General features: G+C 29.8%; 1 protein-coding gene and 1 long non-coding RNA gene across 6 annotated transcripts in view; one reads left to right on the top strand and one right to left on the bottom strand.

Moving 5' to 3' along the window:
- Window positions 1-296: 296 nt before the first annotated feature.
- On the top strand, window positions 297-22,617 carry LOC143241125 (magnesium transporter NIPA2-like). 5 transcript variants are annotated; one of them, XM_076484724.1, is made up of 6 exons: window positions 297-315; window positions 4,528-4,793; window positions 9,173-9,229; window positions 12,603-12,693; window positions 14,048-14,208; window positions 18,717-22,617. In XM_076484724.1, exons 2-6 carry the CDS (start codon window positions 4,532-4,534, stop codon window positions 19,415-19,417), a joined length of 1,272 nt encoding a protein of 423 aa, XP_076340839.1. In that variant the 5' UTR covers window positions 297-315; window positions 4,528-4,531; the 3' UTR covers window positions 19,418-22,617. The 5 variants fall into 5 exon arrangements, with proteins under 5 accessions (XP_076340839.1, XP_076340836.1, XP_076340837.1 ...); XM_076484721.1 differs by lacking the exon at window positions 297-315 and adding an exon at window positions 317-884; XM_076484722.1 differs by lacking the exon at window positions 297-315 and adding an exon at window positions 324-686.
- Window positions 20,246-24,649, bottom strand: part of LOC143241127 (uncharacterized) — a 27,608-nt gene continuing 23,204 nt past the window's right edge. Inside the window, exon 4 of the long non-coding RNA XR_013022190.1 lies at window positions 20,246-23,800. This is a non-coding gene — a long non-coding RNA (uncharacterized LOC143241127). The remainder of the gene's footprint in view (window positions 23,801-24,649) is intronic.

Raw genomic sequence — 24,649 nt, 5'->3', positions numbered from 1 at the left:
AACAGCTTTGCGTCAATATCTGAAAACAAATGAACCCACCAGCAGACAATTATTTTGTGTCAAAAAATATATATATATATATGTAGTCCATTATACAAACTGTTGCTGAAAATTATCGATAAATATTAATGATATAAATAAACGCTATAAAGCGATGACAAATTCTACATAATTTGAGGGAACATAGTTTAGTGTTTTCAAATCTTTACATCTTCTGATAAAAAAAACAACAACATTGCCCTCTTCGCCGTTATCAAAAACTTGATTTATAAAGAACGCATTCTTATAAAACTATAGATGACGCCACATATAGATGTAAGACCTGTAGCATGTTGATGTATCATAGTCGGCAGGATTTGTTAAATTTGTGTGTATTGCAATATTTTTGTTGTTATATGTTCGTCCAAGAACATTAAATATGGAAAAGAGTCATAACGATTGTGTCTTGCGTTATGTGTTTTAATTTAAAATCAGTTTTATTAAATATGTATGTTGCTTTTTTACTTCGAAATAGTAGAGGATTGAGAAGAAAGATACGCTAAATCACGAGTTTATTTTATCAATAGAACAAATATCAAGTATTAACTGATCAGGAGTCTTAAGATAGATATCGTTATTACAACTTGCGCTTAAACTGAACAGTTAAACTTAACTATTGAAGAAAAAGTAAACTGCTGTGATTTAGTGTGAGTGTATTATTTTTAATCATGTGAGATGTAATAAGTACTGAATATTAAGTCTTTAAATTATAAATGAAACGTATTTTTCACTTTTTTGTGAAAATATAATTAAGGTAATTTTTAATTTAAGTACTCAGTTCACAACAGCACATTTTCTGACAAGCAACGTTTTTGCCCAGTGTTATATGGCGTAAAGGACTAAAGGTAATGCGCGCATAATCACCAAGTACGTTATTTGTCTTTGTTAACTATAAGGATAAGAATAAATAAATGTTAAAAACTATATGGTTTGAGTACTTGCATTTGTGAGGAAAGAAAATCAAAACGTTTCCTTTCAATCTCATTTCATTGCAACATAATACTAAAGTTTTTTACGATTATGGAAAAAGATTTTACTTAACAATACTGGACCTAAACATTTCGTAGTATTAAAAATTAATTAGGAATGGGAAATAAATATTCCACTTAAGTCTTATTACACTGTTTCACGCTTGTTGTGTAAGTTTTGAAGTTGTGGCAATCTTAAAACTGTATTTTTATTGAAACCATATATTGGTATATGCTTTTATTATTATATCAATAACACAAAATATCAACTCAATAAATATTTGAATTAAATTAAAACTGTTGCAATAGAATATAACTTATGCAATAGCTATTGTAGGTATATCATGATCTAATTACTAGACCACCATCAAATTATTTTCAGTATCCCATAGTTACAGTATCTTCCCTTTGTGTTTTTATTTTATGTTATGTGAAGTAATTATGAAAAGTGATGTATAATTTTGAAATTAAGACTTTCATAAAAGATTAACATTAAAAACCTTATTGAGAGTCACTGGAAGAATTGTTAACAGTAATTCAAGGACTTAGTTTTCAATTTTTGAAGACCAACATTGTGTATAGATGTTCATTCAAAACAATTATCTTTTATTTTTACTATAATTGATGCTAAGCAGTACCACAATGTGGATGTGCCTTTGGATCTGTACTTGTAATAATTAATTAGTAACCAATATATTTTGTACTTTGAATTCTGTTTATCTGTTTTATCCTTCACCCTATATAAGTAAGTGAGACAAGTATGAGCATTGATAAGTGTTACAAAAATTATATTCTGGTATTTCATAACTGTTTTAGATTATTTCAGCTATTCTGTAATCAAATTAAGCCCATATTATTAATATTATGAAAATAAATATCTCATCAAAACTAGTGTTTCTGATTATTGGTGTTTTAGATTATATCAACTATTCTATAGTCAAAATATTACAATTATGATTTTTATTATTATTATTATTTTAAATTAATTCAAGAGTGTTTATTTTTAATAACTTTGTGTAACAAGTCACAAAAATAATCAACTAATTAAATTTCACTTTAATTACGCTAAAATCAAGGGTTTTATTCCCCTTGGTGGACTCAGCAGATAGCCTGATGTGTCTTTCTCTAAAAAAATACAATTTAATTACCCCTATGATTTGGATTTTTATTATTATTTTAAATTAATTCAAACTTGTTCATTTTTAATAACTTTGTGTAACAAGTCACAAAAATAATCAACTAATTAAATTACACTTTCCAACTATTTTAGTTGTGTAAGTAATTGAAATATTACTGTGATGTTTGTTGATAAGCACAAAGCTACATGAAGGACTATCTGTGGTTTGCCCACCATGGGTATTGAAATCCAGTTTGTCTTATTACAAGTTGATATTTTGGTTATCTAAGCCATCTTCTGATAATAATCTGTTAAGTGAATGGACAGTAATATAGTTGCAAACTAATCAGTTAGCAAATCCTGTTAATTGTCCAACTGTAGATTAACAAGTATATTTGTTTTTTTTATTTATAGTTTTTTCAAAATATATAATAGTCTATGTTTAGTATGTGTTTGACCTTGTGTATGTGTGTGTAAATAGAAACCTTGCTTTTTCTTAGCAGTAGGTAGAAACTTTTATTATGATAGTTGACTTGTTAAATATTTGAGATGATTTGGTGTGTGCTAAGTATTTCCTTTGTGAACCAAACAACTTGTTGTCACTTTGCCCTTTCATTTGTATGCATTATGAATGAAATAATTTTATAACTCTAATATTTGACCCCATGATCATTCAGCAAACATGTATCAAAATGGCTATAAACTTGTTGTAATCAGTAGAATGGCAATATATACTTCAAGTATTTTTTTAAACTTTTACAATTATGCATTAAATTAGATTACTTATTTGAAGGAAGAGATAACTTTATGAAAAAAACAAATATTTTCTTATATGTAACTATGGAGTCAGACTGATTTATTAAAATCTTCCAAATGATGAACCACATGATTCTAGTTTTTTTAATACATAATCATTCTTTGTTTGGGTTTTCAATCTGTACATATAACAGTCTAGCAGTATCAACATATCAATTAATGTATTTGGATCTCTATAAACTGGTCAAGGCTAGGTAAATATACCTAGCCACTAACTCTGTATTTATCATCAACTTATTGTTACTTGATTTGGCATAACTTTTACCTCAAGAAAAATACAGCACAAACATGTGGGTTAAACTTGTACATACACTTGTAGTGATTGTTTTGATCTTCCTAATGTGTCTAGCTTTGTCTTTACAAAAAGTCAAATAACTTTCAGGAATGTTTTTGTTACTTGATTTAACTTGTTTAAGTTATTGGTTATATAATTGTGGAGACATAAGTTACATAATAATGTTATAGCATATACTAAGAAATGAACTCTGTACTACTGCCATTAACTTTTGTAAAAAATCATTAACTTTAATTTCAAATATATGTCCATATTCAGTAGTGTTAGTATAAATTAATCATAATTATTGTCTGTTTTATATTTTGTATTAAGTACTTATTGCATTTTAGTTAATCTATATTTAACTGCTTTTGTCATTATGTAATAATTGCATGTCTGGGTAGTATTATTAGATTGCTAGTTTTGCAATGTTAATGCATACCATAATTTCATATATATGCAAAAACGGCTCGTTTGGGTTGAGAAAATATTTTACGTAGAAGAGCAAACAACGTTTCGACCTTCTTCGGTCATACTATAATTTCATATAGCTATAAACTTAAGGCATACTGACCATCTTTTTTTTTGTAGATTGCACTGATTGTTCTGATTCAGTGTGCTTCCTGATCATCAGCTCATGATGATGGATTACATCCCCCCCTCATTAGTAATAGAATTTAGAATGCTATCATAAAGGAAGAAGGGAGGTCATAAGCACCAATATGTATTTTGGTATGCAACAAATATTGTGTATTTAAACATGTTCATCCATAATGTTTGGTTCTGCATCATCAGAGATAAACTTGGTTGTAACTTCCTTAAGAGTTTATTTCTATAGATATAGAGTAATTGGTTGAAGTAGATATTCTTTAGTCTAACAGTCAAACTGATTGTCACTTAGTATTCTTCATGGGTACAACAAGCTATTTGATAATACAGTCGTAGTTATGTTTCTGTTGGTTGTAAGCAATGTAGACATGAAGGCTGGACTTCTCTGATATAAATCAACCTGTATAGTACTCTCATTTGATTTATATTTGTGTTCACTGAGATTTCTGTTGCTGAGACAAAAAAATCATTTGACATTTATGAGCTCAGCTGTTGTTTACATCAGTTAAGCCAATTTGTAAGTATATTACATACATGTACCTAACACCTTCTTCAAAACGTGTCATAAGCCTTTGTTTATTACCATTATTAAAACAGTTTCTTGTTGCTCTTATTTTATTTTCAAAAATTTTCTTTCTTCATCCTATGACTTAAAACACTGCCCCATTTTAAATGTTGAACTTTCATAAACTTTTATTTTTCAGACTGATGGAAAACAACTTTACAACCCTATTGTGGATGACCATTGCCAGTAAAACTAAGTCTGATTCCTTAACAAAGCATTCTCGAGTTACTCGAGAGGCAAATTATGATGATGGAACTCAGTTTAATCTGAATGACTCTAAAGTTAGGCAGGGCTTCTACATTGGCCTTTCACTAGCAATCAGTTCTAGTGTGTTTATTGGGTCTAGTTTTATTATAAAGAAAAAAGGTCTTATCAAAATTAGTCGAATGGGACAGACTCGAGCAGGTAAGTTTTAAGATGTTATTTAATCACGTATTTTATTATAAGTAAAAATTAAGTTATATCTTGATATTTAGTACAAGTTCATTTGAATTTTCCTAGATATTATTGCCATAAAGTGAGGTGAATTCAGAAGATATTCTATATTTTTTATCCAGAAATTTTTCATCTATTTATTACAGTTTCTTGTATAGATATTTAATGGGTTCCAACAGATAAATTATTAAATTTTTGTACATTTCAGGTTATTGCAAATTGAAATGATTATAGTTGAATAAAGTAGTGTGGTGAATTTGCAAGGATTTAATAAAAAGTTATTGAAAACATTCTTTTTATGAGATAAATTCAGACACCTTGTGCCTCCTTTAAATAAATGCAGAATATTCCTTTCAGAGCTTTTTTATAAATGACTGACCACCATCACAGATTGAAGATACCAATAGTTGAAGATATAACTATCAAGTTTTAGAAGGTCTACATTAAACTGAAGAAAAAATTCACTTCTCAGCTTCTCTATTTAGCCTCTTAGGGATTTTTGAGAATTAGAAGAGTATATATTATCAGTATTTCAACCACGATATTTGCCACATCTTTTGCTCATTATGCTTTTCACTTAATTCAAAGCTAATCAGGACAGCTGGGACACAAGAAAAGCAATAGTGGTCAAAATACTATTTATATAGCCATTTGTTACAACAATAATTGTTATGATGTGAATGCTTTTTCTAAGCTGGCAAAGCTTTATTATAATTAATTATAATTTTCATAAGACATTAATTTTAAGATATTATATTTTGACATTATGTTTCTTATCTCTACCTTTTGAGAATATTCAAGAATTATAAAAGTGTGTAATGATCAAGAGCATACCACGTGAATGGAACATAATGAAACAAACACAGTAGTGGTCAAAACATTATCTGTATTAGCCATTTGTTGCAAGTGTTATAACATGAATTAGATAAAGAATGGTATGTTAGAAATGTAATAGAAATAATGCTAATGTCTTATGATACATATAATTAATTAATTTCTTTTGTTCTGGGAGTCTCTGACATTAGTTTTTCATGAATCATCATAGCGCTAGGAGATGTTCTGTTCTGTTACATATTTGAAGTAAACGATGACCACTTTGAGGCAATTTCATTGCAAGCAAGCTTGATGTTTAGGGATGTATTATGATCTAGATATTTGCCCTGTCATTTCATAAAGGTTTTTACCTATTCTGTCCTAGGAGAATTGTTGGAAAACATTGTGATTGTGATGCCTCTGTGGACCAGATGGCTCTCATAGCAGTTGAAGATCATAGGAAAAACAGTTTGCATAAAGAATCATTCTCTTAATAACTTTGTCCATCTTACTTCTTTGTATAGGAAACTTTAACATTGTCATAATGAGGAATTTCTTGAATTTGCAATGCTTCATATCTTTCCCATTGCTCAAATCTCTTGTTTGTAAATTACAAGGCTGCTTACTGCTGTTGGGAGTTGACAATGTTTTTTAAGCATCTCCCAATAACTTTATTATACTTTCACGGCATGTACAAATTCACTCCAATTTGCAACACAAAATTAATAATAACACTCCAAGTTGAAAAATAAAAATAAGGGCTCAAATGATAAGAAAGATTAAACTAATGGACATCGTTTTCTTGCATGTGGACGTGGGTTTAGAAATATACAGGAACACATTGAAAGGGGGTTTAGATTTTCATCAGCAACAAAGCATTTTCACAAAAATTGCAAAATTTGAAAATGATGTTACTCTTAAAATATTAATCAAAAAGGCAAGGGTGTTGCTAAGGTTTAATTTTCATATCATTCAAAAGACTAGGCTTAAGAAGAAAAATATCTAAGCCACAAAAATCATTCAAAAATTCTTTATTGCATTAAAATAAATTCAACTTTTCTGGTTTCTTGGTGCCTCTCATCTGAATTTACTCAAATTTACAGTGCTTTTACTAATGATATAGGTGACCAGTATGTTTTACTCTGAACATATATGTTTATAAACTTTAAAAATCATAATAATTACTGCTTTAACTGTTGTGTAGCACCTTGCATGCTCTAGCACAGAATAGTAATATTTGTATGGTTGTTCCTATAGGATGCTGTGGAAAATATATTTATTTACTGGGCATAATTATAAATGACAATAGACACATTTGCAGCATACAGTGTGCACAGGACTGATTTGATAAACACAGGTACATATAATGTCTGGCATGTATAGAATTGAGTTAGGCAATTAACTGATTAGCTGATTACATACAAGCATTGATCACATTGATTAAAGTTATGTAAAATAATTGATTAATCAAAATTAAAATTACTTCAATTAATGTCATGGCAATTGTCAATTAATCAAAATAATATTTTGATTATTGTTTTCTATTATTCCAGTTATCTGAATAATTGAAATATTGCCATTATTATTTGCTCTTGATCCAAGAAAGTTTAACATAAATGATTAGTGCTATGACTCATGAAAATAGTCAATAAATCAAAATTAATGTTTTTAATTATTATAATTTTCTGTTATTCAAACTATCCAACTTTAGTGAGAATAACTGGTTAGATGAATGTAATCAATTAGAAAGGCCCACTAATTGCCCAGCTCTTGTTTTGGTATCAATGTAAAGAATACACATTGTTTATAGTGTGTTGTAGTGGAGAACACATAAATATGTTTATAAATTGCTCAGAAAAATGAAAAGAACAAGTATATTTTCTTATATAATTTATCTCAGTGTTCCAAATGTGATAATATTTTTATTTTTTTAGGTAATTTGTTTCATTTCAGTTCAATCTGTATCCATTTTTTAATGTGTAATAAACGGTAAAACATGGAGAAATAAAATTTTAAAAAATGACCAATATCACCAAAACTGATATCCCATGTGAAGCAATACTTTAAACAGTTTACACGCATTTATTTAAAAAATGTTTAAAGCATTCAATACGTAGTGTGACCTCCACGGGTTGTGACACACTCCTGACACCGATTTGGCACACTTTGAATCAGTCTATTGATGTTATCTTGGGGTATGGCAGCCCACTCGTCTACCAGGGCTTGTTGGAGTTCCTGTACGTTTTGAGGAGGGTGTTGGCCTTCACCAACATGCCTCGACAACATATCCTAACAGTGTTCAATCAGATTTAAATCTGGAGATCTGGTTGGCTATCAAAAGTCTCTATTCCTTCCTCGTGAAGGAAGTCCATATACAGTCTGGTGATGTGGGCTTGCAAGTTAGCCTGCATGAGAATGACCCATCACTGACAGCAACAGCAAAAAGCCTTACAATGGGTTCCAGAATTTCATCTTTATATCGTCATGTGTTCAGAGCACCCTTGTCAAGTATGAGTAAGTACATGCAGCCACCCAAGCATATATCTACCCAGACCATCACAGAATCTCCTCCATAAGCGTCAGTTTGCACAATGTTACAGGCAGAAAATCACTGTCCCCTGTGTCTCCACACTCTCAAACATCCATCATCACAAGACAGTGAACCTGCTCTCATCTGTCCATGGTACAGTGGCCCATTGATGAAGTTCCCATTCCAGGTGGTGACAAGCAAACTCCAACCTGGCTGCATAGTGTTGCACTGTCAGAATAACACCTCTTGCAGGCCGTCTGGCTCTAAGGCATCCTTTGTGCAGATGGCTGCAAACTGTTTGGGTTGACACACAGGTTTTAGTGGTAGTTACAATGTAGTGGTCCTTTCTGGCTGTTTTACAGGGATAATGACCTTGACAAATTTGAATAAGAGTTCGTCTCCTGGTGGCATTGCTAATGTCAATTGACGAGCCTTGGTGACACACCAACATGCTTTGCCATCCTCCAGCATCTGGACTGCCCTGGCCACCTTGTTCTCTGTCAGATGATGCCTGACTGCTTGGGTGCACAAGATGAAAGTACACACTGACAAAACGAGCCACAAAAGATCCATGTTGGTGTTTGTTTCGAAAATTAATGAGAAATGCATAGTTTCACATAACAGCCTTATATAGGGTACCTTGAGTTGTATTCTCCTTGAGTGAGGTGAGTTTCATTTGAGTTGCTTCAAACTTCACTCTCAAGCTGAAATACTTGTAGAAGAACGGACGTGTTTTTCATACATAAATTTAGTTATGACAAAAAATATACTGAAATATGTACTTTTGAGCAGTATAGTATTCAGTGTGCAAAAGAGTGTATATTCATGTATACAGTACTTTTATCAGGACATGAATTACTTACTTTTGTAATGTAGTAACATTATTTTAAATATTTTATTGTCAATTTATGTTCTGCCATTTATACTGATATTTTTAATCAAGTATTTATATTGCATCTTTTTATGAATAATACAATATTTTTAGAAAAAGATGCTTGTTTTTCAGGTTTAGGAGGATATGGCTATCTGAAGGAGTGGTTGTGGTGGGCTGGATTTTTTTCAAGTGAGTAAATAATCTTCAAACACTGAAAAAAAGTATTAACCCAGATAGTTGCACAGTTTTAGCATGGTACTTTTCTTATAATATGCTAAAACATAATAACAAAGAAAAAGTCTACTCATTTCCTCCATAAAGTATTTAGAATCAACAAAGTCCTTTTATTGGTTTTACTTAAAATAATTGTTAAATCATGAAAAATAATACCAAGAGGAATGTGAGAAGGTTGTGGAAGAAAAATATTATAACATGTCTTTATCTCCCTTTTTAAAGTCAAAGACGTACAACTAACACTTTCATGCATGTCGGAACTTTCAGATAGCACTGTGCATCTGATTGGTACTTTTTCTAGTTTTCATATTATTGAATGAAATCATCTTCCTTCCAGAATTATAAAGTATTTATCAAGTTGAGGTGGAACTGCTCTGCTCAAATAAATTGGCACTTCCTTCTCACTAATATACCTCACACATTTACATTATTGTACACTCATATGCATGTCTATTTGAACCTGTATTTGAACTCTTAATGTATTTTTGTACATATGGATTGAAGTGTCAAGTGCTCCAGAGAAGAGGAAGGAGAGCATTGTCTGAAATTTGAAAACCACTAGTGTAACATGGTATACTGGAACCACATAATGGTACTATAAAATATAACTATTATACATACAACTATGTTTGAGATGGTTTATCATTGGTATGTTACATGTTACTTATTTTCATTATTTAAACCGAGAAGATTTAAGATAATTATTTGAGAGCATAAATAGTCAACTTAAGAAATACCACAAGATCAAGTTGGAGCAGTCATTAAATATCACGTGAAATCACACAACATTCAGTAATTATAGGTATAGCAGAGCACTGATTATCCAGACTACTTGATCTAAGATTGATCCAGATAATTGGAAATTATCTAAAAAATCATATCTTCAACATAAAAAAGGTCTGGTTAAGGGTCGTGGGTTCGAATCCCTGTCACATCAAACATGCTCACCCTTTCAGTCATGGGGGCATTATAATGTGATGGTCAATCCCACTATTTATTGGTAAAAGAGTAGCCCAAGATAAAAACAAACAAACAATCAGCATAAAAAATTGTATCTTGAACATATATTTTACAATATCATTAATATATACAATTAATACAAAAAAATCATTTAAGCTATAAGTAAGAAATAAATCCAGTTTTGTGTTTTATAGACATTTTTATCACAACAAAGAGAAACTTTGTTTTAAAAACAATTTTTTAAGGAAACACAAAGAAGACCTGTATTCAGTAAGACCAGTGTTGCAACTGGTGGTTCTGTGGCAAGATCTACCCTTGTATACACCATGGTCCAAGAATGTTAGGACATGTTTAAAAGTTCTGCATTTTTTAAAAGACAATACATACACATACATAATTATTTTTAATTTTCAAAATTTGATCCAGATAATTATAATTCTAAGTTTGAATATTTGGTATTCTACAGTATTTCATTTAACAGTAAGGAAATATTCAATAATATTCTGTAATACCAGGTATTTAATTTAACAGTAATGAACTTTTTCAGCAGAGGTTTCAGTAAAAAAAATACATTTATGAAAAGGATCTAAAAGTGCTTTCTTAAATTTTTTTTATAAGTTGAAAAAGTATTTAAAAGAAAATTACCAGATTTTACTGAAAATTTGCTCATAAATACTCATTTTTACTTTCATTTAAGTATGTTTGTTTGTGTGTGTGTGTGAAAAAATTACTGCTACTACTTTGGTTTTTCATAATTTATGCTCAGGAATATTGCAGGATGATTGGATGACATTTGTTAATGCTGGTTGGCTTTTCCTTCCTTTATTTTCAGCTAAGCAGTAAATGATGTTATACCGTACTTTTGATTTTTTTCTTTAAATTTTGTGATTGGTCAGAATTCAGACTTCTTTGTATTAAGTAGATATTGTATAGTGCAGGGGTTCCCAACCTTTTGGCACTCGCAACTTGAAAATGTAATTGATGAAATAAAATTAATGTTATCCCAAGCTACTTCTAACAAGGCTATGCGACTCCCCTGGTATAGTGTATTAGAAACTACTAAAAATATTGTTAACATTCAGGGGGGGGCAAAGGATTTTAATAAAAATATTATTTGATTCCTGCTAGAACTGAACAGCTAAACACCACTTATTGCTGGGTGACAATCTATATATTATGCATACAATACTGAACAGATGTTAACTCTTACAAACAATAGGTTAATTACAATGTTTATTCTGAATTAATACAGTGATAATTACAGTGTGCTTGCATTTCTCTCTGGATTATAAAATCCCAAATAATTTTAACTTAAATAACAAATATAGTTAAAAAAACAAAAAACACTCCCAACATTATTGTGGACTTCAAGTTACTTTGGGCTAAAACCCTGTCCAAAAGTTTCTATCTTCCAAATTAATAAATTCTTTGATTTGTTAGTTGACTACATTTTTTTTTCTTTGAACTTCTTTGTAACTGAATGAAAAAGAAATTATACTCGAGTAGAAGTGCAGTTTTCTATTAAAATTTAATGTGCATCTACCTACAGCATATTGATACTTGAGAAGTATTGAGTTTTAATACAGATAGTATATCATTTTAGTGTACTTAAAGATTAAGTAAGGCTTAATAATGCCAACTGACAGAGTTTCAGTTATATCAAACTTCAAATGCAGTAATGAAGAGTTGCATTTAAATAAATTGAAATTCAAATTAAGAGGTTATGAAGTACATATGTTAATAATAATATTTTATAAAAATACATGTCATATACAGCCTGTTAGGAATTTATATGGTTTTCTCGTTTTATTTTTTTATACTGTAGTTCATGTAATAACATATTACATAATCTACATCTAAACTTTAACAGCTTAAAGTTAAAAATTCAAAACATAATTTATTCATTATATTTTAGAATACTACAGTAGGTTTCCTGTAACTACTCAGCTATATTTTTGTTATTCATCTATTTTTGTGCTGTAGGGTATGTGAATTACACTTTTAGTTAATTGTTTTAACCAGTTTTGCATGTCTTGCTCAAATTATTTACACTTTTGAAATACAAATTTTCTTGCTTCAAAGTGTGTATTTCTATGAGTATCAATTATGCATGTGAAGTAGATGTTTGCACACACGTACACTCAGAAATAATAAATAAGTTGTGCTGGCATTAGTAAATTTATATTATACATTTCAAAAACATTAAAAGGAGAGAAGGCTGCAAGAGCTTTTGTATTTCCCACTGATATCATTGTTTTGTTAAAATCTTTATCTTTTAAAGGTTATTATGTGACTATAGTTTTTGTTGTTTTTTTTTTATTATAAATTGTGATAATTTAAATATACTTTGATAATTTTATTTTTCCAGTGGCCATTGGAGAAGGTGCTAATTTTGCTGCTTATGCCTTTGCCTCAGCAACTCTGGTGACTCCACTTGGTGTCTTGAGTGTTTTGGTCAGGTAATATTAATTTGGTAGATCTGGAATAAGACTTATTTTAGAGTAACTAAACTGTGCAAGCACTGTGTTACAAATTTCCAAGTGTAATTATGTGTGAAATTGTGTTTTAACAAACCTTCATTCAGCAGAATTGCAACTAAAACAGTTAGGAGGACTCAGTGGTTTTTCTGGATGCCAATGATTATGAGCTGTGGCTGCCAAATTATTTTTGCATATTGGAGTGTAAAATAAATTAACAATTATAGTATGTGGTTGGTAGATGTGTGTGTGTGTGTGTGTATATGTATATATATATAATCTCAATCTTAGAAAAACAATATTGTGAAATTTGTTGGTTATTCAGAAACTTATTTCAGTATTTGTAAAGACAGTTCAGTTAAATATTTGCCATGTTTTGGTAAGTAAAAAATATTGAAATTAATATAACAATTTCTTAATTAGATATTAAATAACAAACATATACATGTTTAATTTAGATGGGAAACTGTTCAGTATTATGAAAATAATCTTTTCAAAATTGTATATGAATCACTGAAACCATCAAGATAGTGCTGTGTTGCTTGTGGAAGGGCTAATGTAATTTTAAGATGTGCTTACAGAAATTGATTATAAGTCAAAGGAGGTAATTAACTCTCTCTGTAAACCATTAGTTGACCTCACTTGGAACGTTGTGTATAGTTTTAGTTTCTTTATTTAAGAAAGGACACTGATGTAATGGAATGGGTGAGAAGAGTGTTACTAGGATGATTCTAAGGATGGAAAAGTTATCTTGTGAGGATAAGATGTCCTAGCTTATTTTCTCTTGAGTAAAGAAGGGTAAAGGGTGATTCTGTTGAAGTTCACAAATGTAGTCAGGTTATCACTAGGTTATAGGCTTCTAAATTCTCCTTGCTGTATTCTAAATATAATAGTTTGAAAAGACACAAATTTAGGATCTGAACAAAGACAAGGCTGGATTCCAGTTTTTTTCTGATGAGCTTATTGTATGGGATGCCAACACCTTCATGGATTAAGGAGTGGAATCAATGATTTCCTTACGAACTCATGAATGGATTTTATTTTTATTTGTCCATATGTGTCCGTCCGTATAAATTCTTTTTATGCTTTTATTTCAGTAATAATTAGTGGTACTGAAATATGTTATTCTTTATGACAGAAATGTAATGATTTATACACGTATTGAGAAATACTATAGAGGTGCATAGCAAAAGTGAAAAGATTGGTAAAAATTCACTTTGTGTTCTGTGTTATTTATCAAAATATTGGTAACTAGTGTTTTTCTGTGGGATAATTAAAAATATTGTTATCAAGCTTCAGTATATTTCTTCATGGTAGATTTGGTTTTCTTTCATAGTGCAGTCCTTTCTTCAAAACTTTTGGGAGAGAGACTTAATCTCCTTGGTAAAGTTGGCTGTTTACTGTGTATCCTTGGGTCCACAGTTGTGGTTTTGCATGCCCCCAAGGAAGGTAGCGTGGCCAGTGTAGAACAACTTGGAGATATGTTGCTGCAGCCAGGTAAATATAGCATCATATGTTTGACCAAAAAATCTGTGATAGAGCTTTTTGTAAAGAGCTTATATTTCAACTATAATTATACTGAAAACTAAACACAGCTAAGTGTAAAGAAACTACAGTTTAATTGATATTTTAATGAATTAGTTAAATACTGCTATTCTCATAGACTATTATTAACCAGTCTTATGATGAAGTATCATGATCTACAATTGAGTTCATAATAGAGATTGCAAGGAATTGCAGAAAACCATAATATTCAAACAAACACACCTTAAACAGTAAAAATTCAATTAAAAACACTTTGAAACCTTTACTATTGACTACTGAGGCTATACACTTATAAAAATACACAATAAAACATGCATGTTTGACTTACAAGGAAAACAAAATCCACTTAAAACATCTTGTTTGCAATTCTATTTATTTTTATTATTATTCTCTTGCCAGCCTACAACAAAAATAGCCTGCTGTATTCCACCCAAACCTTTTGTAAAGGTACTGCATAGGGTGTAATGGTATTGAAAAGTTGAGTTTTCTTCTTATTTCACATAACCTAAACAAAATAAATCATAATTTTAGTGTGAATGATGTTATCATTACTCCTTGAAGTCAGTATTCTTACATATATCTGGTATTCATCTATACATCTTATGGACAGAGTGAAACAGGAATTACCAGACAATAATAGATGAACATTAGATATCTAACGTGTAAATACTCAATGTTTTGTACACTATACAATCTGTGTTTTAGGGGTTTGAATTTCGTGCAAAGCTACATGAGAGCTATCTGTACTAGCTGTCCCCAACTTAGCAGTGTAAAACTAGAGAGTGGGCAGCTAGTCATCACCACCAATTCTTGGGCCACTGTTTTACCAACAAATAATGGGATTGGCTGTCATATAACACTCCCACAACTGAAAGGGTGCGTGTGTTTGGTACGACAGGGATTTGAACTCGCAAGCCTAATATTATGAGTCGAATCCCTTAACTACCTGACCATGCTGGGCCATGTCTTTAGGGAGCGAACCCCTATATTATGAATGAAGAGAAGATGTAAAAAAATTATCAATACACATAAATTTAAAAAAAAAAATTGTAAAAATAGTTACTTTAAAAGCACAAAGGTTTCTTTATAGTGATGTTTTAGACAAATGTGTTTTATTTGAAAGGGCTGATTTTCTACTGGTAAATTTTATGAGCATTTAGTGGAAGTTATGTCTTAGTCTAGGCACATATTTGCCCATTGCTACACATGTATAGAGAATTTAGTTATATAGAAACTATAAATACTCACTGTATTCTCGAACAAATCTCCATGACAATTTCTAGCTGCAGCTTTATATTTTACATCTCAAACGGATGAGATTAAACAATCAATAGCTATAGTAAATCATTGTGAACTATATCAACCAGCTACTAGCTATGTTTATTATCATTACAATGTATAAAGTTACCTGCCATATCAAGTAATAAATAAAAAATTGGGGATTTAAAAACCTGCAAATAAGAATCATAAAAAATAAGGAAACAAGGCTTGAGATACTGCAGATGTTACTTGCTCACACTACAAATCCCTATTTTGACTGTACTAAATGTAATTATTATAAAATCATGGAACCAAAATTGGGATTAGTAGTTTGAGTAAATAATGTTTACAGTATCACAGGCTTTGTTTGTTTTGTTTTCTTACAGTCCACGTTTGCAGATTTTTAAATTCCTCCCTTTTTATTTATCTTGTTAAATATACAGGGATAGATAAAAATAAAAATGACCATCTTGAAAATGTTAATTTTTTATATATTTTATTAAATAACAGGAAGATATGTAAACCTATGTATTTTTATAAAGCACTCAATGAGATTTGTTCAAATATGATCTCAAATCCCAATTATAACATTGACTTTTGTAAATATCTGAACTTTTTTTATTTTAGTTGCATTTTCTCATAAAATGTTGTGCATCTGGTGTAGTTTCTTAAACCTTCCTATTCCAGTTAGTTTAAAAATGATCAAACAAGTTTCTCGTTAAAATATATCTTAGAAGTAATAGAATTAATGTTATGGAATGATCAGGTCAATCACCTGATATCAATCTAATTGAACGTTTATAAGTCAGGTTAAACTTATTAACAAAAGATCGCAAGCCATATACAGAAGATGAACTGTTTGAAGTACTCAAAGAAGTATGATTGTCAACCATCAGAAGTAGTATTGAAATCTAAGGAAATACTGACTAAATACACACTTGTGAAACTGGTTTGTTTTATTTTGAGATTCATTTTTACATTTAATTATTGAAGAGAAACTTGTTTCATTATTTTGTAGCATTACATATTATAATTTATCTCGGACGAGTCCCCAATTTATTTTGTTATGTGTTATAGATATTAAGATTTCAAATAACCAGAAATTTTAATTTTAATTTAGAAGTTAATTAAATGATAATATGTATCAAATTTATGGTATTTGCCAACAAAATTGATACACACAATTTTATTTTTAACATAATTATATTTTTATGCACAAACATAAAACAATACAATTTATAATAATGATTATTACAAATGACAGTTTATATACAATAGTTTTACAAGCTTACAAACAATACTGATCTTATATCTAGAAATGAATATTTTATTAATGATCCAGGTCCACTTTGGTTACAATAAAGCCAAAAAAATGATATGAACTAAACATGTGTCAAGAAATAAACAAAATAGATATATTTGTATTCACAAATAAGATAATGACACCAGGTTTAGGCTTAGAAGTTTAAGTGGATTAATATTAGTCTACAATTTGTACTTAGTTTCTTCAGGATTCTTTTACACTGCAGTATGAAGCTGTTTTTAAATTTTTCATATTTTTAAATGAAATAATTTAATGATATTTTTCAAATTGATATTCACAGTTTGTGGTTTAATCTATTTCTTTTAGATATTAAGCCATGTCAGTTACTGAAAGACAACTCATACAGGTTAATACTTGTGGGACAGCAAGAAATGACTCAGAAACTTACATAAAATGTGCGAGTTCTTACAGTTCTGTTAGCTTCTCTATTTCACACCTAGGTTTTCCTGTCCATCAAACCATTAGATTACTTAAATTATTCATCATTTCTTACATTTATGATAACTTCTTTGGATATACTCAGTAACTATACTGGAAACATTCTTTTGAAACTCATCTCAAATACTTATAGTAGAAAATATTGGCTTTATTGTATCACTTTTCACATACAGTTTTTAATTTTAATTTAATATAATTAGATTTGTAATTAATCTCAAGATCTGGTTTTACAATGAATATATTTGTGTGTATGTAGTATGATAGTATTTTCTTTTAATTCAGTTAAATTTCAGTTAGGTTTTCATTTAAAGGATTAAATCTTCACATTTTGAAAAATAAGAGCACTTAAAAGTTTTTTAAATTAACATCATGTAAAAACATTTAAGCATGCATGCTTATTTTTAAAATATGCAGATTTACTTTCAACATACTATACATTGATTTTATTTTGGCATTGCAAGGAAGCATATGGTTGGAGTTAAATAACCACGTGTCACTTTTTTTTATCATTTTTTGTGCTGGTCCAGTATAGCACTTCTCAAAAGCATAGGTAAACTGATATACAGTGTATAAGTTTATATCTAACCATAATTATTTTATTCTTTTTAAGTTTCTCATAATTTTTTATTTCTCTACCAGCTAATAGAAACCTTTTAGATTAAGCTGGTTTACTATGATGTGTATGAATGTGGTACAGGAAGATGTAACAGTTACTTTGTGCACAAGATGATTGCTTGCCATAGAAAATTATTTTTTTCAGTTAGAGAATGAACATCTAATGTAAAATTCTCTAGAACAGAGTGAAGATACCCCTATAGTAGATTTGCATGAAATTCAAAATAAACAACCTGTAAAACAGTGTTTCTCAACTCCCAGTCTGCATACTTATTTCAGTTCATCATAGCTACTGAGCAGGTCTGAGTGATTTCAGAAAAAAATGCATAAAAAGCAAACTGACAGGTTATTCACATATAAACTTTAATGAATTTTTGTTATACCCCAACAATGTAACCTGTTACTGGTATTAAAAAAATTGAGAAACACTACTCTAGAACACACATACCTTGCAGTAGCATTAGATTTCATTTTGTTTTTGTTTGCATTTTGGAGTTTAATTATATCTAATATGTGTGTAAAGTTAAATTAATTTAAAAGTGCAATTACATCTGCGATTTCACTACTACCAAATCTAATTGGATTGTTATATGTTTCTTTTGAGCATTGTAATATATAAGGCTGATGTAATTAATAATTGATGTCTTCAAGCAGCAGACATATCATTCACTAAATTCTTATTAAGTTAAAAGTTTAAACAATTCAGCATTATTTATTCAACATTTTAATAAACATTGTTTAAAGTATTACTTTACTGTGTATTGTTTTATTTGTTTGAATATGAAGAAAGTAAAATCTCAAAAGAGCATTTTTTTCATTTCAGGATTCATCATCTATGTAATGTTTGTGGTGATAGTTAGTATTTCAATGATCTGTTACTGTGTTCCAAGGTATGGCAGGTCAAATGTAATTGTTCATATCATCATCTGTTCTGTAATTGGATCACTTTCAGTCATGGGTTGTAAAGGCTTGGGTCTTGCTCTTCGTGAAACTTTTGCAGGAACAAATGAATTTACAAAATGGGTAACCTGGTTTTGTGTCTTCTCTGTGATCTTTTGTGTAGCTGTACAAATGAATTACCTGAACAAAGCTCTAGACCTCTTTAACACATCTGTTGTTACTCCTATCTATTATGTATTCTTTACTTCCTTTGTGATTCTTGCTTCAGCTATCTTGTTTCGAGAGTGGAGGAACATGAGTGTCCAAGATATCCTGGGTACTTTTTCTGGGTTTTTTACCATCATCTGTGCTATTTTTCTCCTGAATGGTTTCAAAGATTGGGATATTTCTCTTGCAAGTCTCAACTCTCTGTTTCAACATCGAGAAGGGCCACCAGTCACCATCTCTGGGGAGGTAACTAGCCCCACCTCTCTACTTCTTGGTAGCCAGTCACCCAACACCAAAGATGAATTTCAACAAACAGCATCAAGCTCTAGTTTGACTTTGTCTTGTAATAATTATCATTCTACAACCTCCTTAGCTGTTGGAAGTATAACAAGCTCAGCATTTGAAAACAGACGGTAAAATGGTTATAATATGCTGTTGGAACTCTTTCTTTCTTTTTAGAATATATTATTGAATGTAGAGCATGGATATTTTGCTGCAGTATATTTGAGCTTGCAGAATTTGTTCATTATAAACATATCCCGATAATTTTTTTTAAGATTCTATACACATGCTGCTATATGTAACTTGAAAACAACCCAAAATAATTATTTTGATGACAGTGGGAATTTTAATACAAGTCAAAGAAATAAGACAGAGAGACACAGTCTTTTAACTTGATTTTACTATGATATTAGATGTAATTTTTTTATGTAAATTCTGAGATTTTCAACTAATATAAGCTGCATCACCAGATGTTTAGTCATGCTAAAATATATTCTCTAGAAATATATGAACAAATGAAATCCCAAATGTGATGTTTAGATGCACTGGCATAATTATACAAGTATAACCTTGTTTGCACAAAGATATGTCTTAAAATATATTGCATTACATATATGATATTGCAAAAAATTACTATAGGGTTGGTCTAGTTTTTTATAGTTGATTAAAACATAAATAACGTAAATAGTTTGCTTCATTAAATAATAAGTGAAGAATCTCTGATGTATAACTGAAAACCTAGTTTATTATCATTCAAATTATTTTTTTTATACTTGATGGTGCCAGGGGAAAGATTGTAATGAATAAATATGTTTCATTGTTTAATTTGTTCTGTTGATTAAACACAATAGGCTGACCTTAAATTTCTTTGAGTATTAAAACTATTTCTTTTAGGTGTAAATAAAGCATAACTTATGATTGTTTTTCAAGTGACTTTTAGAAATATAAGTAATTTATGAGAATATTATAAAGAAACTTGTTGGCTGAATTATTATAAAATATAATATAAAAAAGAATTGGCATTGAGACCACCTACAATAAGTTTTTGAAAATTTTGTTAAAGATTTAAGCTTTTTATGACAGACAATAGTATCAAATATTTTTTGTATCCATGGAAACATAAAAGAAAGATTGATTTTCTTACAAATATTTACTTTTTAAACTGTTAAAAACCAAAATATAAGAATATCATATTTCATATCTGTTGTCAAAATCTCTTATGAAAGCCTACAACATGTAGATAATTTATGAAGTTTCTTAATTAATTTCTCTTTTATGGGTATGCCATTTTACCTCTGCCTCAACTATGAATGTGAAGTACTGTCATTTCTCATAAAAAGTGCATCATTTGTCTTCCACTTGAGTATACAGACATTGAGGCTAGAAAAATTGTTTAATTTTAATGTTCTATGTTTCTGTTATGTGAGGCAATACAGAAAGTAGTAATAATGTAGAATATTTGTATCTGGTTACTATGATATTCTATTCAAAGTTTTTGTTTTTTAACTTAAAGGTATTAAAATGTAGTTTCTTAACCCTAAAACAACAAGAATGTTGTAGGTAGCAGCATCAATTGATAATGGCTGCCATTTAAGGGTTAAAGGGAATTTTGACAGCTCTGTGGTGAGCAGTTGTTTCCTTTGTTTTCATTGTACAGCTGGGAATGATTAGTGACCAAAGATTATGATGCCATTGTAATTAGTTAATGTTACAGAAGGGGTAGAGTATGGATAAAGTCATAATGCTTTCCCATTTATCACTGTGTACCAATTTTTTTAACTTATAATTTGTACCTAAGTAACAAATTCTATGTATTTTAAAGAAAAATGAAATTAAGTATTATTTTACAAAAAAAATGCTTCTAATTGGTTAGATGAAATATGAATGTGCAGTCTTTAATGGTAAATTTTACTGGAGTTTTTTAAGGATAGTTAAAAACTATTTTATTATAACAGTATATTTTTAGTCCACAAGATTTCATAATTAATGTGGAAAGCTGGACAGTGTAGCTGTTTTAAAAACATTCCACAGATATGTGAAGAAACAATTCATGAGATTTTATAATGAAAGTGAGATTGTACATAAGAATTAAAATTTGAAAATAATATATTAATAGATGGATATGGATATATCTTAAGAGTGCTTAGGAAAGCTGATGCAAAATAAAAATTGATGTTTTCAAGAATTGTGGAATTGTCTGTGAATTTTATAAATATGGAAAACAATTATTATCTATTAGAGTGGCTGTCTGTTTTGTTTTTTCTAAGATATTTTACATTGGAGTTTCCCATGTATTGTAGTATACTGCTACATTAGTTCTTGAGTTTAAAAAGTTACTTGTATTATTACAGAATTTCATTTAAAGTCTGATTGTACAGATAAATGTACTTTTCTATTTTTCCCCTTATTAATAAACTGCATGACACTCAAGAGGTACTTTCAATTGAAGAAATCTGATATGAAATATTAAATAGTTGTCTGTGTCATTATTACTAGTTCCACAGTTTTAAAGTTTTTTCCTCTGATGAGTCAATTTAGGTACACCCTGTTGAAGTTTCACTTTACACTTATGACCAATAAACTGTGCCAAAATAAAGAAAGGTAATTTGATAAAAACACTTTAATGAATTCTAACAGCACAATACTCATAATTAGATAATAAATTATAATGTTACTATATTTCAAAGCAAATTCTAGAATAATGTGGTAAGGCATTTTACCCTGTGAAAAGAGAACTTCCTAACTGTAGTGCTCAAGTAACATAATGCTTTTTAAGGTAATAATAGATATTTTGTGTTAAAGAGACAGTCAAAAATTTACAGAAATATTATTAATTTAGGACATTATTAGAATTATCTTGATGCTCCTGTGTATTAAATCACTAATACTGAAGAATAGGTAGATTGAAAATATTCTTAAGTTGTTCAATCACATTGACAGATTTGCATTTTGTCTCATCCTACTTATATTCAAAGACATACAGATGATGCAAATTATAGTTGTTACTCATAAGAGTTCTGTGTGTTATAATACACATGAATGTATGTTGTGAACATTATCCATTGGTTTGACAAATGTTTTTGTTATTGTTGTTTTCAGGTAATAAGAATTCCAGAATGTTGAAACTTTGGTTTTCTTCTACATTTAATGGTTAAAAAAATTGATTTAAATCAGTTGTATAAAAATGTCTGAAAGGCTTTTATGTATAACAAGCAACATTTTGTATTTTCAAAGTCATTTTAATACAACAATTATTTAAAATTTTAGATCTCTTGTTATTGTAATTTAGTTTTTGCAAAAAAGCAAATAAAGACTATAACTTGTTATTCAGAAAATATTGTATGTATTTACTGTTATATATATATACATGAAAATCAGAAAGAAAAATGGTTGACCTTACCAGAACCTCAACTTGTTTGAATTGGTCTAGTAGAAGAGAATTATGTAAGAATGCCTCATTTGTGAGAGAAAGAATGTAACTTCCCACTGTAGATTTACACAAATTGCATTAGCCCAGATAAAAAGTAAAATTAATTTATTGCAATATGATATCCATTACTGTCATGGTTAATAATCTGTAGGAAAACTCAAGTCTTATTAGTTAGTTACTTTGTTTTTAATATTATTACAGGCTACTAATTAGAAACTAGTTTATCAATGCATATATGTGTAAACTACAAAAATCTGTTACTTAACTACTACTAGGTTGCTAGGCCAATTTCAACCAAACTTTCTTGGATGATAGTTTGTAACAAGAGGCATGTCATTGGAGGGTTCACAACCCCTCCAATCCCAGTTATTGCTATTATTGAGAATTTATTTTCTTCGATTAACTGCATTCATAGATAGTGCCACATCCTTACACAGACAAAAAAATCTATAATACAGTATGCACACAATATGGGAGGATGGCAAAGAAACTTCTTGTATATATCCTAGTTCACTCTGTAGATGAATGCAATGAAAAAAATGGCCACAACTATTGCAGTACAGTATAAACTCAGTTGAAGTTTATAATCCAACAACAAGCACAAAGCTGATATGAAAAGCTGTCCTTCTGAGTTGTACCAACTTCCTGCATAAAGTGTCTGTAAGATAGTTCTGTCTATTAATGAATCATGTAAAATACCTTGGAAGATTGTTAAAAGCTGGGTGTTGAGAGTATATAGCAAAAAGCACACCCTACTAGGCAAAGAACAAGTACCTCAGCTTCTATGTTTTGACACTTACTTTCAGTAAATTCTTTGGTAGGACTGTATTTCTTATGGTTGTTGTTGAGATTTGGTCCTTTGTAATGATAGAAAAGCTGGTGAGTTATCCATTCATCTGAGGAAGAAACTGTGTTTGTGATGTTTCTGAGTAGTATCTGAGATTTGATCCTGAGTCCACTCAATAAGTTGGTGTTATTCCAGACAAGCAGATAACACCATCCATTTTTTTTTTTTTTTTTTTATCAAGAAGACACAATGATCAAATTCTGGACAATATCACCTTGACCATTGTCCTTCTCAGGACTTCCTTGAACAAAATATCAAATGAGCAATGAAAATGTAGGATAAACTAGTTTGCAGGTAGTATATAATAGCAATACTATGTATTATTTTATATAAACAAAAGCACCCTCTGATTTTTAAAAGAAATGAAATTTGTTGACTATTGTTAGCTTTTACATGCAATTCATTTTTTGAGTATTATTTATGTCAGGTAAAGTTTATCGAAAAGAAAAGACAACTGTTAAACGAAATAATAGTCTCAAAGTATGAGTAGTTATTTATAACCATTGGCTGAATTAAAACATAAACACTGCATATAAAACAAAATTAATATTGCTTATAGTACTCCAATATGGATTTATGTTTCATGAAACATTGGTGTTTTTTGTTGTTTTTTTTTATAAGTATGAATACTATGTGCCTATAGGGAATGTTGATCAAACTTTATAGCAGTGATTTTTATGTGCTAATACAGTGGAATGTTGTTGCTGGTGTGATCCTTTGTGTTTCAGGTTCTCAACTATTCAATGCCACCATGCATAGTACTATTGTTCTAACTATAGGCCACACTTCTTAAAGAAAGATATTTGTCAAGTGAAATAACACAGATACAAAGCTATTATCTATAACAAAGGGAACACCATCAGGAAAGGCAAATCAGCACACCCATATGAGAATAAAATTTCTATAAATTTATCCTACCACACAACTGTCACATCTGTTGCCAGTGTTTACAGACTGGTTGTCTAAGAAACTTCCACTCAGGAAATAAGTGCTTACAACTTGGACATATATCATTCAACAGCACACTAAATAAATAAGAAAAATACTGTCATTGTGAAAAGAATTGTACAAGCTGCTCTCAACAATATAA

Source organism: Tachypleus tridentatus, chromosome 13 (assembly GCF_004210375.1).
Source record: "Tachypleus tridentatus isolate NWPU-2018 chromosome 13, ASM421037v1, whole genome shotgun sequence".
NCBI lineage: Eukaryota > Metazoa > Arthropoda > Merostomata > Xiphosura > Limulidae > Tachypleus > Tachypleus tridentatus.
This window is presented reverse-complemented; position numbering and strand designations above follow the sequence as displayed.